The sequence below is a fragment of the Coregonus clupeaformis genome, chromosome 6, assembly GCF_020615455.1.
Source record: "Coregonus clupeaformis isolate EN_2021a chromosome 6, ASM2061545v1, whole genome shotgun sequence".
In the NCBI taxonomy this organism is placed as follows: domain Eukaryota; kingdom Metazoa; phylum Chordata; class Actinopteri; order Salmoniformes; family Salmonidae; genus Coregonus; species Coregonus clupeaformis.
In genome coordinates, this window is record NC_059197.1 from 10,859,541 (window position 1) to 10,873,263 (window position 13,723).

The following is a 13,723-nucleotide window of genomic DNA, read 5'->3' on the forward strand; positions in this document are numbered from 1 at the left end:
GAGTCTGTTGACGTCTCCCGAGTCCCCAGTGTTTACCATCGGTTCAAGGCAGTGTTCAGCAAGGCCCGGGCTACTTCCTTACCGCCTCATCGCACGTATGACTGTGCCATTGATCTACTCCTGGGTGCTGCCCTCCTAGAGGTCGGATCTTTTCCTTGTCCTCCCCGAGCACGCAGCTATGGACACCTACATTAAGGAGTCCTTGGCAGCCGGCCTCATCTATGCCTCTACTTCCCCGGCTGGGGCGGGCTTCTTTTTGTTGAAAAGAAAGACGGGGGTCTTAGGCCTTGTATTGATTACCGGGGACTCAACAAGATCACGGTTCGGAATCGATACCCCCTTCCTCTCATGGCCACTGCTTTTGAGCTGCTTCAAGGGGCTTCCATTTTTACTAAGCTGGATCTCCGCAATGCTTACCATCTCATACGGATCCGGCAAGGAGACGAATGGAAGACGGCGTTTCAACACGCCCACGGGGCACTATGAATATCGGGTGATGCCGTTCGGGCTCACCAATGCCCCCGCAGTATTCCAAGCCCTGATTAATGATGTTCTCCGGGATATGCTTAATCTGTTCGTCTTCGTGTACCTGGACGATATCCTCATCTTCTCGAGGTCACTGAAGGAGCATGAGGGGCATGTTAGCAGGGTTCTCCAGAGGCTCCTTGACAATCACCTCTACGTTAAGCCTGAGAAGTGTGAATTTCATGTTTCTCAGACTCAGTTTCTTGGGTTTATTGTCACTCCCGGGCACCTAGAGATGGATCCCAAGAAGGTCAAGGCGGTCCACGATTGGCCCACACCTGCCACGGTCAAGGAGGTTCAACGGTTCATTGGCTTTTCTAACTTCTATCGGAAGTTCATTAAGAATTTCAGCTCGGTGGTAGCCCCCTTGACGACGCTTACCAAGGGAGGAGGGACCAAGATTCACTGGGGGTCCGGAAGCAGCAGGGGCCTTCGAGGATCTCAAGCGCCGCTTCACGTCTGCTCCGATTCTGGTGACCCCTGACCCAGAGAGACCTTTCGTGGTGGAGGTGGACGCCTCAGAGGTGGGGGGTGGGGAGCCGTCCTGTCACAGAGGGGTGCGGATGGGAGATTACACCCTTGTGCCTTCATGTCTCGCCGCCTGTCTGAGGCCGAGCGCAACTACCACGTGGGGGGATCTAGAGTTGCTTGCGGTAAAACTGGCATTGGAAGAGTGGCGCCATTGGCTTGAGGGGGCTCAGCACCCTTTCCAGGTTCTCACAGACCACAAGAACCTGGAATATCTCCAACAGGCTAAGCGGATGAACCCTCGGCAAGCACGATGGTCCCTTTTCTTTAATCGATTCCAGTTCCTCCTGACTTACCGACCTGGCACCAAGAACGTCAAGCCGGATGCTCTGTCTCGAGTCTATTCTCCCGAGTTACAAGAGAAGCCCTTGGCATCGATTATTCCGAGGTCTAGGATCGTCGCACCTCTTCAGTGGGAACTAGAAAGAGGGGTACGAGAAGCTCTTGTCCAGGAGCCCGATCCAGGCGGTGGTCCTGCCGGTCGCCTGTGCGTTCCTCTCTCTGTTCGGGGCCGCGTCTTGCAGTGGGGTCATGAGTCGCCCTTGACATGCCATCCAGGCAGTGCTCGCACACTGGAGTTCCTCCGACGGCGAGTTTTGGTGGCCGTCCATCAAGAAGGACGTGCAGGTCTATGTTGAGGCCTGCCCTGTGTGCAACCAGGGAAAGTCGACACGCCAGCGACCCCAGGGACTGCTCCATCCCTTACCTGTTCCTCGAAGGCCATGGTCACACCTTTCTCTGGACTTTGTTACGGGACTTCCTCTATCCCAGGGCAACACTGTCATCCTAGTGGTGGTAGACCGGTTCTCTAAGGCTGCCCGGTTTATTCCCCTGCCCAAGCTGCCCTCGGCTAAGGAGACTGCTGAGCTACTCATGAACCATGTCTTCCGGATATTTGGTATTCCCCTGGACGTGGTCTCTGACCGAGGTCCCCAATTCTCGTCCCGGTTTTGGGGGGCCTTCTGCAGGCTTGTTGGGGCCACAGCCAGCCTATCGTCGGGGTTCCATCCAGAGTCTAATGGCCAAACGGAACGGATTAATCAGGATCTGGAGACCACCCTGCGGTGTATGGCGGCCAGTAATCCCACGTCTTGGGCCACCTATATCATTTGGGCTGAATATGCCCACAACACCCTCCAGTCCTCAGCCACCGGATTGTCCCCCTTCGAATGCCAGTTCGGTTACAACCCTCCATTGTTTCCAGAGGAGGAGGCGCAAGTTGGTGTTCCCTCGGCCCAGCGCTTTGTCCAACGCTGTAGGCGGACCTGGAAGAAGGCCAGGCGTGCCCTCCTTCGGACCTCCCAGAGATACCAAAGTCAGGCTAATCGCCACCGCTGGACGGCCCCTAGTTTCCGAGCTGGTCAGAGAGTTTGGTTGGCCACTAAGAACCTGCCCCTCCGGGTCGAATCCAGGAAGCTTTCCCAGAGATACATCGGGCCTTTCCGCATTGCTAGAAAGGTTAACCCTGTGTCGTATCGTTTGGTTCTCCCTCGCTCCCTTAGAGTTAACCCCACTTTCCATGTTTCACTCCTTAAACCTGTCTTGTCTTCTCCCTTTGCCCCCCCACGCAGACCCCCGCCACCTCCCAGGATCATTGACGGCCAGCCAGCCTACACAGTCCGCCAGATACTGGACTCCCGGAGGGTCCAGAACTCTCTGCAGTATCTGGTGGACTGGGAGGGCTACGGGCCGGAGGAGCGCTCCTGGGTTCCAGCCAGGGACATCCTGGACCCAGGTTTGATCCGAGATTTTCGCACCCTGGGGCCAGGGTGTTCTGGAAGGAACGTCAGGAGTCGTTCCTAGAGGAGAGGGGTCCTGTCAGCTTCCTGCCTCCTGTTTGTCTCCGGGCCTCTAGAGGTCATCTGTGTTCCCCTCTGCCTTAGTTCTTCCTCGTGTGTGTCAGCTTCCTGCCTCCTGTTTGTCTCCGGGCCTCTAGAGGTCATCTGTGTTCCCCCTCTGCCTTAGTTCTTCCTCATGTGTCCTAATTAGCTTGATCCAGGTCACCTGTGCCTTGTTTCCCCTTGTGTATTTTAGCTGTGTGTTTTCCCCTTGTTTCTCACTTGGTTATTGCGTCCTGACTATGTGTCTCCTGCTTTGTCCCACCGTGTCTGTCCTAGTAAGTTGTTCAAAGTTATCTTTAGTTTGTTTTTCTCCCCTCGTGGAGTGTTTTGGTTTTGCCTCCTGTTTTGGAACATTAAATCTACTTGCCTGGAGTATTGCCTTGGGTGTTTCATTTGGGTCCTACAACACCTCCTCTGTGGCTAAGGGGTAGTACCCCCAGCTCTCCACATCTGAGACCGGAGTTTCTAGCCCGGCTTGTGACACCACCTTTATGCATTTCCCCCAGTGGTTGTAATTCAGCCCACGTTGGAGAGAGTGTGCCGGGAGGGATTAAGATTGATTCTTGTGGCTCCCCGTTGGCCCAGTCAGCCTTGGTTCGCAGATATCATTCGTCTTTTAGGCAGGGACCCATGACAACAACCGTTGCACAGGGACCTGTTGTCCCAGGCGCACGGGCAGGTTTGGCAAGCAAGGCTATGGATTTGTTCCTATGGGCCTGGCCCCTAAGAAGGCCAATCTGATGGCTAGCGGTTTACCTCCAAATGTTATTTTTACCATTCAGTCTGCAAGGTTGCCCTCTACGAGAGAGCTGTATGTGTATAAGTGGCAAGCGTTTTAGCTCTGGTGAGGAGATAAAGGACTTGTTCCTTTTCAGTACTCTGTGAGTGACTCACCCCCTGGTGCTGTGGTTCCTGAAAGGTGTTCTTCATCTCAGACTGGTCTCTAAACCTATTGCGCCTACATGGGACTTGGCGCTGGTTTTGAGCCTTTGGAGTCGGTGGATCTGAAGATCCTCTCCTACAAAAACTCCATGCTTATGTTGTTGGCCTCAGCTAAACGTGTTGGGGACCTCCACGTGTTATCAATACACCCTTCCTCTACTCAGTTCACCCCGGGCAACTCTAAGGTGACGTTGCGTCCAAATGCGGCCTTTGCCCCGAAAGTCATGGCTTAGCTTTTGAGCTATTTCCCTTTTTGCCTCCTCCATTTGCTTCTGAAGAGCAACAGGGGTTACATGCCCTGTGTCCGGTGCGAGCTTTACACAAGTACATTAAATGGACCTGGGATATCTGGTTACGTGACCAACTTTTGGTCTGTTTTGCTAATCCAGCTCGCAGCAGGGCGCTCTCTAAGCAGCGTCTCTCCCACTGGATTGTGGAGGCTGGCATATAGCAGCAAGGGGCAAGGGTTACCTAGCAGTGTACGCACCCACTCTACCAGGGGTCTGGCAGCGTCTTGGTCGTTGTTTAAAGGATTGACTATAGGAGATATTTGTGCTGCGGCGAGTTGGGCATCACCACACACTTTTGTGAGATTTTATCGCTTGGATGTCACTGCTCCCAGTATAGCACACAGTGTGCTTCCGGCTGGGACAGGGGAAAGTCACTAGGCAGTGCACCATGTGCACAATACCCAGACAGCCGCATCTGGCAGGGTCAGGTATGGGTGGTCTGCCATGGGCCGTTTCATTTATACTGAACAAAAATATAAATGCAACATGTAAAGTGTTGGTCCCATGGTTCATGAGCTGAAATAAAATATCCCTGAAATGTTCCATATGCACAAAAAGCTTATTGTTGTGCCCAAATTTGTTTACATCCCTGTTAGTGAGCATTTCTCCTTAGCCAAGATAATCCATCCACCCGACAGGTGTGGAATATCAAGAAGCTGATTAAACAGCATGATCATTACACAGGTGCACCTTGTGCTGGGGACAATAAAAGGCCACTCTAAAATGTGCAGTTTTGTCACACAACACAATGCCACAAATGTCTCAAGTTTTGAGGGAGCGTGCAATCGGCATGCTGACTTCAGGAATGTCCACCAGAGCTGTTGCCAGAGAATAAAATGTGAATTCCTCTACCACGCCTCCAACTTCATTTTAGATAATGTGGCAGTATATCTAACCGGCCTCACAACCGCAGACCACATGTATGGCGTCGTGTGGGCTAGCGGCTTGCTGATGTCAACGTTGTGAACAGAGTGCCCAATGGTGGCGGTGGGGTTATGGTATGGGCAGGCATAAGCTACAGACAACGAACGCAATTGCATTTTATCTATAGCAATTTGAATGCACAGATACCGTGACGAGATCCTGAGGCCCATTGTCGTGCCATTCATCTGCCGCCATCACCTCATGTTTCAGCATAATGATGCACGGCCCCATGTCGCAAGGATCTGTACACAATTCATAGAAGCTGAAAATGTCACCGTTTTTCCATGGAGGTGTACGACAGTGTGTTCCAGTTCCAGCCAATATCCAGCAACTTTGCATAGCACAGGAGTGGGTCAACATTCCACAGGCCACAAGCAAATGGTGGTCACACCAGATACTGACTGGTTTTCTGATCCACGCCCCTAACAAAAAAATAAGGTATCCGTGACCAACAGATGCATATCTGTATTCCTAGTCATTTGAAATCCATAGATTAGGGCATAATGAATTTATTTCAATTGACTGATTTCCTTGAACTGTAACTCAGTAAAATCTTCTAAATTGTTGCATGTTGAGTTTATATTTTCGTTCAGTATAGTTACCGTTGGGGTCGGCTTGAGGGTGTGATTATATTATATTATAGTATGTTGTACCCCGTAGTTATAGTCATAACGTTACCATTTTTATCCATCCTCCTCTGATTCAGAATATATCATTTTCATCGTCATGGCACACTTTATTTAAGAGCTATTGAAGAAAATAAAAATCTAAATTTCAACAAAGGGGTGGATTGTTCTCCATCATCCCGTTTCAGAATATACCATGCTTGATTCAAAAGCTACTGATGTGATAAAACCGAATATACAATATAAAACTAATTTGAAACTAATTTGACCTTGGTCTGATTTAGCACATCATTGTGCACATGTAACTTATGCCTTGATTACACCGACAGCGGCATTGCATTTTGGTACACCATAAGTACATTCATTTCCAATGGAATGCTGCATTTGCAGCATTGCAGAGGCAGTTGCAGTGCGTTCTGTGTGTTGCATATGTTGGAGTTATCGAACATATGCATCAAATTGTATGCGTAGATGGCTTGACAGAAATGGTAGCAGAAGGTGAATGTTGAACTTTTGTTCCACACAAAATCCAACGTATGCACCACACAGAACGCACTGCAACTGCCTCTGCAACGCAATGTTGCAAGGCAAACGCAGTGTTCCATTGGAAATTAATGTACTTCTGGTGTACCAAAACGCAATGACGCTATAGGTGTGATCCAGGTGTTAGCCCTACACATCATGAAATATTTTGAGGCAAAATTACAGACAGTAGGCTGCAATTAGCAAAGTAGAACTCAATTGATTTAACATGAAATTGATGTAAATATGATTTAAATATATAGGCCTATATAGCCTATATCTTTTAATGCAGTCATCTTGGTTTTAATTTGAAGCATCTTTTTATCCTTCGTTTATTTGTAACAATTGCAAAGACATTGGCAACTTTGTATTTGAAGCCTAGTCAACTTCCTTCTGAAGTTATCAGAGGTCACAGCGAGACAGATAAACATCTTGATTCTGTGTTTAGCGGAGAGCTTCTGTGTATAAAGTGACGCGGAAGGGCAAAAAAGCATCTAACGACGCACTGTTCTACGAGTGTTTTGAGGCAGTCGGTAAATAACCAGCGTTTTCAAGTGCAACTTCGTTAACGATGGTTTTAGGAAACAGCTCGAAGATTTAACGATGCTCCTACGATGAACTTAAGATGCTTTTGGGAAAATGGGCCCGGTGCCAAACAGATGCCAACACCAGGCCTCTAGGATAAAAGCATCACAGTGCCCTAATAGGTCTACGGACTAGGTCTAATAGGTCTACATAACCGGAGTTGACACTTTTTCCTTTTTACTCACAATATCAGTTTGATTTCAAAAGCACCAATCTAGAGGCAAACGTCATTGTTGAGTCTCAAGGCTTTTTTATTACCTGTAAAACATTGGAGACAAACCTGCTAGTCTATCCCCTCTGTGTTGTTCGGTAACAGTACTGTACGTTAAGTAAGGCATCGGAGGACAGGCAGTCACCGTCTAACCATGTAATTTCATGTAATCATCAAAACACAAACATTCTGCCCCTCACATTGCTATGCTGAGAGGTACAGCCCGTTCACAATTCATATATGTTGGGAGGAAACGTTAAAACAGAATTTGTACAAAATCATTGTTAACATTTCAGCCCAACCACTCATTAATACGTCAATGACATACACGCCCCCCCCCCCAAACACACCCTCCCCTCTTTAGTCAATCACAGAATTGAAATTATCTGTAGCTTTGGAAATGTCAAGCAAGCCTGAGCGAGAGAAGTCCAGAAGGCTGACACTGTCACTGTTGAAAAGGCTCGCGTTCAGGAGGGTGCACACGTTCGTTCTCAACATAAGAAATGGCTTCTATACAGACGACAATGATTCTCTATTTTTCAGGACAAAGAAGCATGTCTGTTCCATATATTCCTATCTGAAGGTCCTGTAACGTTGCACGCCACCTGGGTAGGTGAATGCACTTTACAGGACTGAATGCGACCCAGAATTGCAGAGCTCCAGTTTGAAGGCACATGTGTGACCTTACCCTCTCCCTTCTCACTGACAACCCTACAGGAGAGGGTTTAGCACTGTGGCGCTACGTCTCAATAGTGTACAGTAGGAGGACTACCATCCTTCCCTACTTAAGAGAGTTGATAGGTAAAAGCAAAACCGTCAAAGAAGCCCAATACATAATTGAGCCGACTGGACTTTCATTTCAGTTCATTTTGAATTATTTGAGATCAGTGCAGATGAGGACAAGGAGACAAGGCGAGGAAGGATGTTTAGACTACTGAGACACAGCCCAGGTTTAAAGGGGGAATTCCACTTCCATTCCTGGATAAGCCTCCCTGTTGCATATTCCAAATGTGGAATTAATGGATTGTAATTATTAAAGGCAGGGTGAAAGTGTGTAGTGTTGAACGGAGCATACAGAGGCTGCGCCCCAAATGCTATGGGCCCTGGGGTCCATAGTGCCATTCCTATGTAGTACACTACTTTTGACCATATCCCTATGGCAGTGGTTCTCAAACCTCTCCTTATGAAGTCATAATCCCAGCTCTAAGCAGGATACACACGTGTGCAAACAGTCAATAGCTACCTCCATTCATGAAGCGCATGTGCACGCACACACAGCATTGTCCTTCCCAGAGAGGCTTCAAAAGGTTAGCTTACAAAAATCAGACTCAATATATAAATAGACATATACACACATTATTGTGCATATGTGTGTAACAGTGTGCATGTGTGTGTGTGCATGTGTATGAACCCGCAGGTCCTTCGTCACTCCCTGTCAGTCTCAGTCAAGCACGGATGACGGCTGGCTGACAGTGCAGTCATTTCAAGTCTGTTACAGTTCTTCACCTTTTTCAACATGGCTCCCTCTCTCGTTTCTCTTCTCTTCTCCCGGCCTCTCAGGCGGACACGTTGACGTCACGTAGTGTGATAGTACCAGTAGTGGGGGGGTCGGCGGGCCCCGGGTGGCCCCTGGGGATGGGTCTGGGGGACGGGGGGGTGGGGGGTAGCAGTGAAGGGTCAGAGCCTGTGTTGGTGGGTAAAGCACTGGTCTGGAACAGGATCTGATGGAGTGTCCGTCGGAGGTTGGGGTGGAGTCGGGCCTGTGTCTGGTAGAACACCTCGGCCGCAAAACACTTCATCACCCCGGCACACAGGTCCTCGTACAGTGGCACCGTGTACATCCTTGACGTCTGATAAGATAAAAATACAAGATAAGGTTTAAATTGTTTTGCTGTGCATTACATGTTATATTTTATTTACATTTGTCTTTGCCACTTACAGGTAAAATATAAAAAGTTACATAAGAGCTCTGCCGTCAAGAAGTTGACACTTAAACTTGAATAAAACAATTAAAAAGATACTGGCAAGAGAATTGTGCGGGTTTTCCTTTTCCTTTGAAGATATTATCGAATTATTTCCATGCACCTGCAAAAGCTAACACAGATGTGCAAGTGCTTTTTTGAATTTCAAAAGAGACATACAACATACATAATAGCATTACACACAGTGTCATTATATACCGATTAGTCCAGCAAACTCTTATTGTCACGACCGTCTATGAAGTAGGACCAAAGCGCAGCGTTGGTAGCGAACATATTGACTTTAATGCAATACACGAGAATACAAAACAAAACACGATCATGAAGTCCTCAGTGACAACGACTGAACATAGAACAAAAACCCACAACCCCAAGGTGAACAATGACAGTTTAAATATGGCTCCCAATCAGAGATAACGAGGCGACAGCTGACACTCGTTACCACTGATTGGGAGTCACTGGACCAAACAATGAAACCATCAATAACAACCCAACTAATCCCCAAACACAACAAAAATGAACACACCCTGGCTCAATAATACAAAGTCCCGGAGCCAGAGCGTGACAGTACCCCCCCCTAAAGGCGCGGACTGCGACCGCGCCTCAAAGAACCCAAATAGGGAGGGCTGGGTGGGTGTTGCTCCTCGGAGGCGGCTCCGGCTCTGGCTCCCGGGCTTGACCACCATCCTACATCCATCCCCCGTGATGACTCCCGGTCCGATCCAACCCAGCTGGCTGGATCCGGACTGATGACGCGCACCCCCTAGCTTGGCGCGTGAGGCAGGGACGGACCGGACCTGGCTGACGATACGCATCCTCGGCTTGGTGCGTGTAGCCGGAACGGACCTCCTCAGGCTGACGACTCGCCTCCCTGGCTTGGTGCGCGTAGCAGGAATAGGCTGAACCAGGTTGACGACTCGCCCCCTTGGTTTGGTGCGAGTAGCCGGAACGAGCTGACCCAGGTTGACGACTCGCACCCTTAGGCTGGTGCGAGTGGCAGGAACAGTCCGGGTTGGGCCGGCGACGCACACCGTAGTTTTGATGCGTGGAGCAGGAACCGCCCGGGCTGGGCTGGCGACGCACCCCTTTGGCTTGGTGCGTAGAGCAGGGACAGGCCGGGCTGGGCTGGCGACGCGCACCACTGGCCTGGTGCGGGGAGCAGGGACGGGCCGGACAGGGCTGACGAACGCACCACAGACTTGGTGCGGGGAGCAGGAACAGGTCGAGCCGGCCTAGCGACGCACACCGTTGGCTTGGTGTGGGGAGCAGGCACGGGCCGGACAGGGCCGACGAAACGCACCACAGACTTGGTGCAGGGAGCAGGAACAGACCGAGTCGGGCTGGCGGCGCGCACCACAGGCTCCATGCGAGGCACAGGAACAGACAGGACCGCACTGAGGACACACACCCCTGGCCCTACACGGGGATCAGGAACGGGCCGGACCGGACTGGTAACACACCCCAGTACCCTTCGCCGTGCCTCCACACCTTCCTTCCCCTTCGTGACCAGTGGCCCCCTTAACCTGGCGGCCTTTTCTGCCAACCTACTGCACTCCTCTACCCCGTACTCCTGCTGCCCCGACGTCGTGAGCCCCCCCCTAAAAAATGTCTGGGGGTCTCTCCTCTCCGTGGACCAGGCCTCTATAGTCCTCTCCCAACCTTCGCTCTTCTGTCTCCACCACTCGTCATCCAACTCCTGGAAACGCTGCTTGGTCTCGTTGTGGTGGGTTTTTCTGTCACGACCGTCTATGAAGTAGGACCAAAGCGCAGCGTTGGTAGCGAACATATTGACTTTAATGCAATACACGAGAATACAAAACAAAACACGATCATGAAGTCCTCAGTGACAACGACTGAACATAGAACAAAAACCCACAACCCCAAGGTGAACAATGACAGTTTAAATATGGCTCCCAATCAGAGATAACGAGCCGACAGCTGACACTCGTTACCACTGATTGGGAGTCACTGGACCAAACAATGAAACCATCAATAACAACCCAACTAATCCCCAAACACAACAAAAATGAACACACCCTGGCTCAATAATACAAAGTCCCGGAGCCAGAGCGTGACACTTATTGAGAATCAACACCATTATCCCAGAAACCCTAGACCCACTCCAATTTGCATACCACCCCAACAGATCCACAGATGACGCAATCTCTATTGGACTCCACACTGCCCTTTCCCACCTGGACAAGAGGAACACCTGCGTGAGAATGCTATTCTTTGACTACAGCTCAGCATTCAACACCATAGTGCCCTCAAAGCCCATCACTAAGCTAAGGACCCTGGGACTAAACGCCTCACTCTGCAACTGGATCCTGGACTTCCTGACGGGCCGCCCCCAGGTGGTAAGGATAGGTAACAACATATCTGCCACGCTGATCCTCAACACGGGTGCCCCTCAGGGGTGTGTGCTCAGTCCCCTCCTGTACTCCCTGTTCACCCATGACTGCATGGCCAGGCACGACTCCAACACCATCATTAAGTTTGCCAATGACACAACAGTGTTAGGCCTAATCACCGACAACGATGAGACAGCCTATAGGGAGGAGGTCAGAGACCTGGCCGTGTGGTGCCAGGATAACAACCTCTCCCTCAACGTGATCAAGACAAAGGAGATGATTGTGGACTACAGGAAAAAGAAGAGGACCGAGCACGTCTCCATTCTCGTCGATGGGGCTGTAGTGGAACAGGTTGAGAGCTTCAAGTTCCTTGGTGTCCACATCACCAACAAACTATCATGGTCCAAACACACTAAGACCGTCGTGAAGAGGGCACAACAAAGCCTATTCCCCCTCAGGAGACTAAAAAGATTTGTCATGGGTCCTCAGATTCTCAAAACGTTCTACAACTGCACCATTGTGAGCATCCTGACTGGTTGCATCACCGCCTGGTATGGCAACTGCTTGGCCTCCAACCTCAAAGCACTACAGAGGGTAGTGCGTACGGCCAAGTACATCACTGGGACAAAGCTTCCTGCCATCCAGGACCTCTATACCAGGCTGTGTCAGAGGAAGGCCCTAAAAATTGTCAAAGACTCCAGCCACCCTAGTCATAGACTGTTCTCTCTGCTACCGCACGGCAAGCGGTACCGGAGCACCAAGTCTAGGTCCAAAAGGCTTCTTAACAGCTTCTACCCCCAAGCCATAAGACACCTGAACAGGTAATCATGGCTACCTGGACTATTTGCATTGCCCCCCCACTCCACCCCACCCCCACCCCACCCCCACCCCCTCTTTTACGCTGCTGCTATTCTGCATATTATCTATGCATAGTCACTTTAACTCTACCTACATGTACATATTACCTCAATTACCTCGACTAACCGGTGCCCCCGCACATTGACTCTGTACCGGTACCCCCTGTATATACCTCCTTTCCGTTATTTTATTTCACTGCTGCTCTTTAATTATTAACTATTTTAATTTTTTACATATCTATTTTTTACTTTTTATTTTCTTAAAAACTGCATTGTTGGTTAAGGGCTTGTAAGTAAGCATTTCACTGTAAGGTCTACACCTGTTGTATTCGGCGCATGTGGCAAATAAAATTTGATTTGATTTGAACTGCTGAGGGGAGACACACCGTTTGACGCCATTTGGCTATGACATACAGTGCATTCGGAAAGTATTACGACCCCTTCCCTTTTTCCACATTTTGTTATGTTACAGCCTAAAAATGGATTAAATGATTTTTTTCCCTCATCAATCTACAAACAATACCCCATAAAAAACTGAAATACCTTATTTACATAAGTATTCAGACCCTTGGCTATGAGACTTGAAATTGAGCTCAGGTGCATCCTGTTTCCATTGATCATCCTTGAGATGTTTTTACAACTTGATTGGAGTCCACCTGTGTTAAATTCAATTGATTGGACATGATTTGGAAAGGCACACACCTGTCTATACAAGGTCCCACAATTGACAGTGCATGTCAGAGCAAAAACCAAGCCATAAGGTCAAAGGAATTGTCCGTTGAGCTCCGAGACAGGATTGTGTCGAGGCACAGATCTGGGCAAGGGTACCAAAAAATGTCTGCAGCATTGAAGGTCCCCAAGAACACAGTGGCCTCCATCATTCTAAAATGGAAGAAGTTTGGAACCACCAAGAATCTTCCTAGAGCTGGCTGCCCGGCCAAACTGAACAATCGGGGGAGAAGCGCCTTGGTCAGGGAGGTGACCAAGAACTCGATGGTCACTCTGACAAAGCTCCAGAGTTCTTCTGTGGAGATGGGAGAACCTTCCAGAAGGACAACCTTCTCTGCAGCACTCCACCAATCAGGCCTTCATGGTAAAGTGGCCAGACGGAAGCCACTCCTCAGTAAAAGGCACATGACAGCCCGTTTGGAGTTTGCCAAAAGGCACCTAAAGGACTCTCAAGATTCTCTGGTCTGATGAAACCAAGATTGAACTCTTTGGTTTGAATGCCAAGCGTCACTTCTGAAGGAAACCTGGCACCATCCCTACGGTGAAGCATGGTGGTGGCAGCATCATGCTGTCGGGATGTTTTTCAGCGGCAGGGACTGGGAGACTAGTCAGGATGAACGGAGCAAAGTACAGAGAGATCCTTGATGAAAACCTGCTCCAGAGCGCTCAGGACCTCAGACTGGGACGAAGTTTCACCTTCAACAGGACAACGACCCTAAGCACACAGGCAAGACAACGCAGGAGTGGCTTCAGGACAAGTCTCTGAATGTCCTAGAGTGGCCCAGCCAGAGCCCGGACTTGAACCCGAGCGAC

General features: G+C 49.6%; 1 protein-coding gene across 1 annotated transcript in view; it reads right to left on the reverse strand.

The window, feature by feature from the left end:
- Nucleotides 1–7,010: 7,010 nt before the first annotated feature.
- The window catches only part of LOC121567304 (aminopeptidase RNPEPL1-like), a 73,810-nt gene continuing 67,097 nt past the window's right edge, over nucleotides 7,011–13,723 (reverse strand). The window contains exon 11 of the mRNA XM_041877242.2: nucleotides 7,011–8,844. Within this exon, the coding sequence (XP_041733176.2) occupies nucleotides 8,551–8,844 (294 nt within the window). The 3' untranslated portion in view covers nucleotides 7,011–8,550. The remainder of the gene's footprint in view (nucleotides 8,845–13,723) is intronic.